At 48.1% G+C, this 10647-nt stretch overlaps 1 protein-coding gene across 1 annotated transcript; it reads left to right on the top strand.

Moving 5' to 3' along the window:
- On the top strand, nucleotides 303–4448 carry MAGEL2 (MAGE family member L2). Its single transcript, XM_018066607.1, has one exon. The coding sequence runs from the start codon at nucleotides 453–455 to the stop codon at nucleotides 4002–4004; it is 3552 nt and encodes a 1183-aa protein (XP_017922096.1). The 5' UTR covers nucleotides 303–452; the 3' UTR covers nucleotides 4005–4448.

Genomic DNA, 10647 nt, shown 5'->3' with positions numbered 1-10647 from the left:
CTGAGCTCAGACCACACCATCTTCCCCCTCTTGGATACCTTCCATGTTCCCAGTGGTCTGTTCACAACTCTATACTGCAGTACAGGGATTTCTAAAACATAAATCTGTCCCTGTCACTCCCCTGTGAAAACTCACCCATGGGGAATCTGACCAGGCTGCATTTGGGGACTGGGCAGAGTGAGGAGGGATCTTGTGTCCGCTAGGATTTCTGGTAGACGCCCCTCTGCACTATCCACTTGTGGTGGTCGGGGGCGGGGAAGGGGCGGGATCGAGCCCCCTTCCCCCCTCCTCCTTACTGCGGAAAGCTGCAGAGCTAAGGGCACTCACTTCCTATTCACCAGTCAGCAGGGAGGACTCCTCTCAGCAGCCACGTAGGCATTCTCTTCTCTCTGGAGGAAAAGGCCCAGCAGCTGTCGGAGGGAAAGGCTCACCAGCTGTCAGAGCAAAAGGACATGTCGCAGCTAAGTAAGAATCTGGGAGATCCGAGTCCCCCGGAGGAGGCCCCTAAGCCCGCGGTCTATAGCCGCCCTACGGTTCTGATGCGGGCTCCGCCCGCCTCCTCGCGGGCCCCTCCAGTCCCTTGGGACCCACCTCCGATTGATTTGCAGGCTTCACTGGCCGCTTGGCAGGCACCGCAGCCTGCTTGGGAGGCTCCGCAGGGCCAGCCGCCTGCCCCCGTGGCACCCATGTCCCAGCCTCCATCCCTAGGGGGCCCGATGGTCCAGGCTCCCCCTCTGGGGGGCCCGATGGGCAAGCCTCCGACTCCCGGAGTCTTGATGATCCATCCTCCCCCTCCGGGAGCCCCGCTGGCCCAGCCTCCAACTCCGGGGGTCCTGATGATGCATCCTTCGGCTCCCGGAGCCCCCATGGCACATCCTCCTCCTCCGGGGACCCCGATGGCACATCCTCCTCCTCCTGGGACCCCGATGGCCCATCCTCCTCCTCCCGGGACCCCGATGGTGCACCCTCCTCCTCCGGGGACTCCAATGGCGCACCCTCCTCCTCCGGGGACCCCGATGGCGCACCCTCCTCCTCCGCCGGCGACCCCAATGGCCCATCCTCCCCCTCCGGGGACCCCGATGGCGCAGCCTCCAGCTCCGGGAGTCCTGATTCCCCAGCCTCTGACTCCGGGAGTCCTGATGGTTCAGCCTCCTGCTCCGGGAGCTCCGATAGCCCAGCCTCCACCTCCGGCACCCCTGATGGCCCAGCCTCCTCCTCTAGGAGCTCCGATGGCCAAGCCTCCAGGTCCTGGAGTCCTGATGATCCATCCTGCAGGCTCGAGACCTCCGATCACCCAGCCTCCAGCGACAGGAGCCCCGATAGTTCAGCCGCCGGCGCCGGCACCACCTGCCCAGCCTATGGCTTCCTGGGCCCCACAGGCTCAGCCTCTGATCCTGCAGATCCAGTCACAGGTTATAAGGGCTCCTCCGCCGGTTCCCCAGGGCCCGCAGGCCCCACCGGCGCAGCTGGCCACTCCCCCGGGCTGGCAGTCCACCTCTCCGGGATGGCAGGCCCCACCACAAGGCTGGCCGGCCACACCCCTGGGCTGGTCGACCACACAGGTCACCTGGCCTGGTCCGACAATTGCTTGGCAGGCACCTCTATCTGTGCGCCCTGGGCCACCACCCATCCGCCCTGGCCCACCGCCCATCCGCCCGGGCCCACCACCCATTCGCCAGGCCCCACCCCCAATACGCCAGGCACCGCCACTGATCCGCCAGGCACCGCCACCCATCCGCCCTGCCCCGCAGGTGCTGGCCACCCCGCCACCTCTCTGGCAGGCCCTGCCACCCCCACCACCGCTGCGGCAGGCCCCACAAACTCGACTGCCTACCCCGCAGTTGAGAGCGGCCCCGCCAATTCGGGCGGCCCCCCAGGTGCCAACAGCCCCTCCAGCACCGCAGATGCCGACCGCACCTCCTGCTGTCCCGCAGGCACCTCCGACTGTGATGCCGGCCCCTCTACCGGTCCCACTGTCGGCCCCTCAGGCTGTGCACTGCCCACCCATTATCTGGCAGGCACCAAAAGGCCAGCCTCCAGCGCCGCAGGAGATGCCAACGTCCATGGAGTTCCAGGAAGTGCAGCAAGCCCAGGCCAGCCTGGCCTGGCAGGCTCCGAAAGCTCAGGGGCAATTCTGGCAGTCCCTGACCACCCAGGAGGCCCAGAGGCAGGGCCCACCACTGGTTCAGCTGGAGCAGCCCTTTCAGGGGGCCCCCGCCTCCCAAAAGGCCCTTCAAATCCAACTACCCACCCAGCAGGCTCAGCTCTCGGGTTCGCAGGCAGAGCTGCCATCCATGCAACTCCAGCCCTCCTGGCAGGGCCCCCCTGCAGCCCTGCAGGGCCAACCTGGAGCCCCCGTAGCAGGGGCAAATTTTCCCATGGGCTCTGCTAAATCATTGATGACTCCATCAGGAGAATCTAGGGCTTCTTCTATAGACCGAAGGACCTCTTCAAAAGATCGTAGGACCTCTTCAAAGGAACGCAAAGCTCCTCTAAAAGACCGGATGATCTTCGGTGGCACTTTCTGTGCTCCCAGGGCAATGCCACCTGCTGGAGCACACCTGCCAGCTCCCTGGAAAAACTTGCCTGCCACTTCTGAGACCTTTAATGCCACTGCAAGGGTCTTTCCATCTACCTCCCAGTTCCAGCCTGCCTCTTCTAATGCCTTCAAGGGCCCATCTGCCACCTCAGAGGCCCCAAGGTCACTGCCATTTACTCTGCAGGATCCGTTTGCCTGCATTGAGGCCCTGCCTGCAGTCCCATGGGTTCCACAGCCCAATGCGAATTCCTCAAAGGCGTCCAAGGCAGGACCCAGTATCCTGATGGCAACCGCAGCTGCCCCACAAGTGATGGCCATCACTCAAGAGGCCTCAAAGACCTCCGCTGAGCCACCACGTCGCTCAGGCAAGGCCACCCGGAAGAAGAAGCATCTGAATACAGAAGAGGGGGACAGCAGCGGCAAGATGCTGAGCATGCGTCACTGGCAGGCACCCAGGCGCTGGGAAAATCTAGACTTGAATGACTGGGAGGTTCAGACCCCCATCCGATTCCTGTGTGACTGGGAGGGCCCAAGCACCTCCCGAATCCTGAGTGGCTGGGAGGGCCTGAGTACCTCCCAGATCCTGAGTGGCTGGGAAGGGCCTAGTACTTCTTGGGCCCTGAGTGCCTGGGAGGGGCCGAGCACCTCAAGGGCCCTGGGTTTCTGGGAAAGCCCAGTTAGCCCTCCGTCCTTGATCATCTCTGAGCTCCCTACTCTTGCTCAGGGATTTGGTGCCACCCAATATGATCCCAAGCTGGAGACTCAACCGCTGTCTCCCTTGGATGAGCGAGCAAATGCACTGGTGCAGTTCCTCTTGGTTAAGGACCAAGCCAAGGTGCCCATTAAGCGCTCAGAGATGGTGAAATTCATCATCCGTGAATATAAGGATGAGTGCTTAGAAATTATCAGCCGGGCCAGCCACAAGCTGGAGTGTGTTTTTGGTTATCAGTTGAAGGAAATTGATCCCCAAAACCACTCTTATATTCTCATCAACAAGGGTCGAAAGGGTGACACAGGTGCATCCTCTTTGGACAGGCCCAAGTTAGGCCTCCTGATGGTGGTTCTGAGCCTCATCTTTATGAAAGGCAATTGTGTCAGGGAGGACCTAATTTTTACTTTTCTGTGCAAATTAGGGCTGAATATCCGGGAGACACATGGTCTTTTTGGAAATACAAAGAAGCTCATCACCGAAGTGTTTGTAAGGGAGAAGTACCTGGAATACAGGCGAATCCCCTTTACTGAGCCAGAGGAGCATGAGTTCCTCTGGGGCCCCCGAGCATTCCTTGAAACCAGCAAGATGATTGTCCTGAAGTTTTTGGCCAGGCTGTATAAGAAAGATCCACGGTGCTGGCCATACCAGTACTATGAAGCACTGGCAGAATGTGAGTCTGAAGATCTGGATGAGGATGAGTCTGGCCCTGATGATAAAACCGACGACCCCACCAGCAGCCCCCCTCCCCATTAATATTGTTTAGCAAATATTTCATGGTTCCTTTGGGTCCCCGGCCTAAGGCCACTGACAGGGTGGGGGGGGGGACGTTTTGTTTCTGGTGTTTCTGTTTAAGTTCCGTGTGTGTAAGTTTGGATTTCAATTTGCTTTTGTATCTGCCAAAGCTTTGTACATTTTCATGTGGTGTTGATTTCAACTGGCTATTGTTCTATTTGGTATTTTGGCATCTGTACTTTTAACTGAGATCTGTGATTCTGTTTTGTGTTATAATTGTTATGTTTTGGTATCAGAGTTGTGCTGGCTTTGTGAAATGAATTGAGAAGCTGTCCATCTCATTCTGGTACAGATTATGTAGCATCAAAATAGGCTATTCTTTGAATGTTAAAATGACTCATCAGTAAAAGCTGTCTGCAGAAAAGTAAATATCTATATCTATATATAAATATAATTTCAGCATAATATGGAAGTGTTTGTCTTTATTCTAATTTTTATTCTAGGTACTGGGAGCCAAGTTTTACCATACTCTCCAAATACAGCTGAACATCAAGACAATTTCCAGTAATAGTAGATACCGCGATGACAGAACTGTTTTTCAGAACAGTGCTACATGTGTTATAATTATGCAGTAATTGCAGTGGGAGTTGGAATGTAAGATTAAAGCAAGAGTAAAGCTTCACACATCAATGAAGGTGAATCAAGAGGAGGTTTTAAATCCTTTTGATTCCTCACAATAGTCTGTCAAAGTAGACATTATTCCCATTTTGTAGGTGAGTGTCTAAGGCTCAAGTAGATCAATTAAGTGGGACATGTTAGTGCCAAGACAAGGTTGTAATTTGAAGCAGAAAATTTTCTTAAAGTTATGTGGAAAGCCGCGACCATCTATCTGCCTGCAGATCAAAGTATCAGGTTTGTTAGCCATTGGGAGAACAAAGGGGACTTGGTCAGTTCTGGTGGGTGGTGGGTATCCAGCAGCTCAGGGAACTACATGGCATTGAAACATGCTCCCTGAAAAATATAACAGGGAAAAGGAAATACCAGGCTTCACTGAACTGAGATCGTGCAGGTTGCAGTGGGTCAGGGGGAAAAGGGGGGATAACACCGGAGTCTAACATACAAGGGAAATCAGTTGGCAACTGGCTGCTGTTCCTTGGGTGCAGGATCTGGTGTGGGAGGGGGGACCAAAGAGTTTTGGAAGAAAATATTCTTGAGCACCTGACCCTGCTGTAGTGTGCAAAAGGACGTTCCTGAAGGCATCACTATCTTCTCAGGGATGGGGACCATCAGCGTTGCTGCATCTCTACCATTCTAGAAGGATCCAGGGCCCCCAAATCCCGCCCCCCTTCTCTTGGTGGATAAAGCGCCTTAGTGGGGTACACGGCAAAAGTGGTATTCATCTGCCACCTAGCGACCTGTTACGGTTCTGTCGCTCCTGCAATGGCTCAGCCCCAATCATGGTCAAGAATCTCACACCCCAAATACTTGGGTTTAGACTGGAATTGCTTCACAACTCTTACCCTTAATTTTACCTACATTTGGGCTCAAATGCCCCTTCTTTTCTTTTACAACATAGGGCAAGGTGAAACTTCCTCCCCAGGTCCAGTTCAGTCTCATTTGAGAAGCTGAAATTTTAGAAGAGGAGATGAACTCATAAGTCCATTCCCCGACCCCGGCACAGAGCTGTATTTTCTGGGATAACAGCCCCACCCCAGGACTGTCCTGGCTACAGAGGATCTTTGGCACGTTATCCACGTGGCTAGGTATTCCAGAGATTTAGAAGGAGTTTCGTGTAAACTCCTTGGGTCAGAGTACTGGGCTTCCCTGCCAATCTTCAGTTATTTAGATGACAACAGCAAATGCCCTTTGTACGTAATAGCACCGTTGCAGCTGAGAACTGTCCCGCAGAGAGGCTTTGCTGAGCCTCAAAACTGGCACATGGGTCTAGGATTTTTAATTTATTTAAAGCTTATTTATTATTTTCATAGTTTTCCACAAATCATCCACTCACGGGTGACTTGAGCAACTTCAACTCATTTATCCTATCATCTGATGCAAAGCAAATGATCTCATTTAAGCAATGCCAAAGGCTTAAGACCTGAATAGAATTAAAATGTAATGAGATATAAGTGGCAGTAACATTAGTTTTTTAAATTACACTCAAAATAAATTGGGAAAATATTCAACTGAAATGTTTGAGAAAGAACAGTTGACGTTATAAAATCAGAGAGAAGAAAACAAAATCCAGGAAAATGGGAAGCTACAGGGTAGGATGCAATGAGAGAAAACTCAAAGCTATTTCAAAGTTCTAAAATATAGATAAACTTAGCAGGAAGATTTTGAGTAGGAAGATTTTTATTAAAAAATGAAGAAAAACTAAAACTTCTGTAAACTAACTGGACAAAAGCTATCAGGTGACAAACACAAAAAGAAACACAAATGGAAAATGACATTGGAAATGCTTCACTTCACTAATAGAGAAGGACATTACCCATTATAAGTATTAGACCAGTATTCCACCTTTCATTTATTAAAGTGGCACAGAATAAAATGAAAGCTCATAGAATATCCAGTGAAAATAGCATTATTGTAAAACTGGTATCCTTATAAACTAGTGATAAAAGTATAAATTATTACAAATTTCCCTGAAATAAATTCAGTCAATTGCATCTCCAAGAGATTTAAAAATAGTAACACTAGCTAGAAATTCCTCATATGGGAATGTGTTGAATAGAAATAACTTGCATGAGGCAAAAGCTTTTCCACAAAGAGAGCTGCTTAGGGAAGTGGAGGAGATTATGATATGCATGCACACCTCATACAAGACTACGAGAAGCAAGGTGGTCCTGCTGCCAAAAGCGTCCTCAGAAACCACTTGCAATTTGCTACAGCACAAAATTATGTGCAACAGAACAGAGACATAACAATCTTTGCCTGAATTTTTTTAATTTTAATTTTTATTTATTATTATTATTTTTACTCACATGAAAGCCATGGAATGATCTCAACCTTTTAGTTTAAGCTATAGACTCCTTGAGAAGAGAAATTTAAAGTTTTTTGCAAGGTGGGACTTCCTTGATGCACAGAGGATAGGAGTCTGCCTGCCAGATCAGGGAGCATGGGTTTTATCCCTGTTCCAGGAAGATCCCAAATGCTGTGGAGCAACTAAGCCTGAGTGCTGCAACTGCTGAGCCTATGCTTTAGAGCTCACAAGCTGAAACTTCTGAGCCAGCCTGCCTGCCACAACTACCGAAGCCCATGCCTAGAGCCTGTACTCCGCAACAAGAGAAGCCACTGCAAATAGAAGCCTGTGCACCGTGAAGAAGAGTAGCTCCCTTCTTGCTGCAACTAGAGAAAGCCTGCACAAAGCAGCAAAGACCCAGTGCAGACAAAAATATAATAAATCAATAATTATAAATGTTTCCCAAAGGGATCGAATCAAGTGCATTGTCGTACAGGATGTTAAGTTGTAAAAAAGGTAATATCTTAGGATGTTGACCTAGAAATGATCTGAAATTCACAATACTATTACTGAAAGCCATTCTTCTTGAGAGCCTTAGAGGCAAAGATCAATTGCCTGTCAAAGCAGTACATAAAGCAACATTGTCAGCATCCACAATGTGCAACATCATCTCATCTAAAGGACAGAGGCTCATCCCTGACAAAGCTGTATCTAACCAGAGCCTAACATGTGTGCAGCTCCCCCACATTTAGCTGCCTTTGACATGCCTCCTAACCTTCAATATTACCTCTCATACAAACTGCTGTGTTGGCTGTATGGAACATAATGTTTCACTCTGTGTAAAGCCCGTGATGGCTTTTAGTTTGTCTTAGAGTTAGACACTGCTCACTTTCCTCATCCTGAGTGTTAAGGGGCATCAGGTTAGAGTTGGGTAGCCTAAACTGGATTTACAAATGAGGCCAGGGGTCCCTCTGCTGGAGAGTTGGAGGAACTCCTAGGATTCTATAGGAAACACCCAGGAGTGACCAAAAGGATGGGTCTTGAACAGAATTCCTACTGTGTAGCACAGGGAACTTTGCTCAATATTCTCTAACAACCTAAAATGGAAAGTAACTTGAAAAAGGATAGATACATGTATATGTATAACTGAATCATTTTGCTATATACCCCAATGGCAGAAAGCAAAGAGGAACTAGAGTCTCTTGATGATGGTGAAAGAGGAGAGTGAAAAATCTGACTTAAAACTGAACACTCAAAAACTGGGATCATGCCATATGGCCCCATAGCAAATAGATGAGGAAAAAATGGCAACAGTCACCTGATATAAAGAGACAACTCATTGGAAAAGACCCTGATATTGGGAAAGATTGAGGGCAGGAGAAGGAAGTGACAGAGGATGAGATGGTTGGATGGCATCATAGACTCAATGGACATGAGTTTGAGAAAACTTCAGGTGATAGTGAGGGACAGGGAAGCCTGGAGTCCTTGGGGTCCATGGTGTCCTCAAAGAGTCAGACATGACTTAGCAACTACTGAACAACAACAATACACCTGAAACTGACACAACATTGTTGATCAACTATATGCCAATACAAAATAAAAATTTTAAAAGAGAGAGACTGTCATTTAGATTACACACTACCTGTTTTCTTTTATCTCCAACCCCAAAAGTCCTGTGAGCACAAGAAAGACAGGCAAGATAGCAGGTCTGGCTTCTCTGAAGAGAATCTCTGGGAAAGGAAACCTAGCAATCCATTGTGCTTTGTACTGTAAAGATAGATTGCTAGGTTTCCTTTCCTGCAGTGCCAACCAAGCTAAATAGGAGAAAATGGATAATGAAGGAGTCTCCCCATATGGGCAATGTTCTTCTTTTAAATTGCTCAAAGGATCTTGCTGTGAACCCCATGGAGAGATTTAGAACACTGCTATACCACTGGGTCAATCCCCTAATCCTTTTAGATTCTGAAACCTATACTGGCTCTGGTTTTAAGAGACAAAGCCTATATGGGGAGACTCCTTCATTCTCAGTTTTCTCCTATTTAGCTCAGTGGCATGGCAGGAGTTCTCCTGGGGTCTCAGGGAGATACCTTCTCAGTGCAAATGACTTCATTCTAATAACGGTCAATCAATCTCCCAGTTAGACTGGCTTTCTTTGCCCTCACTTCTTCAGAGTAACTTCAACTTGTTTGTCTTAGAGGGCTACCAGAGGGATTCAGGTTGTCCCATCAACCAGCAATAATCACAGAAATATTTCCTATACCTGTAGTCTTCCTGGAGTGTGCTCTTTAGTGATGCAGACTCTTCCGTGAAACAGAGCTAGCTGGGGTCACAAAGCTGTGGGATTTGAGTTCTGACTTTCTTGACTTCTTCAATGTATCCTTAAAAATATTTTGCTTATAATGTTTTAAAATTTTTTGTTTATTAAAATTTTTAAATAAATTTAAATCTAAATTTAAATTAGAGATACAGTGGGAATATTTCATGTAAAGATGGGCACAATAAAGGACAGAAATGATATGGACCTAAAAGAAGCTGAAGATATTGAGAAAAAGTGGCAAGAATACATAGAATAACTATGCAAAAAAATCTTAATGACTGAGGTAACCACAATGATGTGATCACTCATCTAGAGCCGGATATCCTGGATTGTGAAGTCGAGTGGGCCTTAGGAGGCATCTCTACCAACAAATCGAGTGGAAGTGATGGAATTCGCATTGAGCTGTTTCCAATAATTGAAGATGATGGTGTTAAAGTGCTGCACTCAATATGCCAGCAAATTTGGAAAAGTCAGCTATGGCCACAGGAATTGAAAGGTCAGTTTTCATTCCAATCCAAAAGAAAGTCAATGCCAAAGAAAGTTCAGACTACCATAGAATTGCACTCACCTCACACGTTAGCAAAGCAATGCTCACAATTCTCCAAGGCAGGCTTCAACAGTACATGAACTGCGAAATTCCAGATGTTCAAGCTGGATTTAGAAAAGGCAAAGGAACCTGAGATCCACTTGCTGACATCATTGGATCATCAAAATAGCCAATGAGTTCCAGAAAAACACCTACTTCTGCTTTATTTACTATGCCAAAGCCTTTGACTGTGTGGATCACGACAAACTGTGGAAAATTCTTCAAGAGATGGGAATACCAGACGACCTGACCTGCCTCCTGAGAAACCTGTATGCAGGTCAAGTAGCAACAGTTAGAACTGGACATGGAACAACAGACTGGTTCCACATCAGGAAAGGAGTACATCAAGGCTATATGTTGTAACCATCCTTATTTAACTTCTATGCAGAGTGCATCATGTGAAATGCCGGGCTGGATAAAACACAAGCTGAAATCAAGACTGCAGGGAGATATATCAATAACCTCAGATATGCAAATGACACCACCCTATGGCAGAAAACAAAGAAGACCTAAAGAGTCTCTTGATGAAAGTTAAAGAGGAGAGTGAAAATGTTGGCTTAACCCTCAACATTCAGTAAACTAAGATCATGGCATCCAGTCCTATCACTTCATGGGAAATAGATGGGGAAACAATGGAAACATTGACAGATTTCATTTGGGGGGGGGGGCTCCAAAATCACTGCAGATGGTAACAGTAGCCATTAAACTAAAAGATGCTTATTCCTTAGAAGGAAAGTTATGACCAACTTAGACAGCATATTAAAAGGCAGAGACATTACTTTGCCAACAAAAGTCTATC

The sequence above is a fragment of the Capra hircus genome, chromosome 21 (assembly GCF_001704415.2).
Source record: "Capra hircus breed San Clemente chromosome 21, ASM170441v1, whole genome shotgun sequence".
Classification (NCBI taxonomy): domain Eukaryota; kingdom Metazoa; phylum Chordata; class Mammalia; order Artiodactyla; family Bovidae; genus Capra; species Capra hircus.
The sequence above is the reverse complement of the archived record's forward strand: the minus strand, read 5'-3'. Positions and strand labels throughout refer to the sequence as shown.

Bases quoted from the DNA above. Each gene is read 5' to 3' on its own strand.
- MAGEL2 (XM_018066607.1), top strand. From the start codon at position 453: ATGTCGCAGCTAAGTAAGAATCTGGGAGATCCGAGTCCCCCGGAGGAG.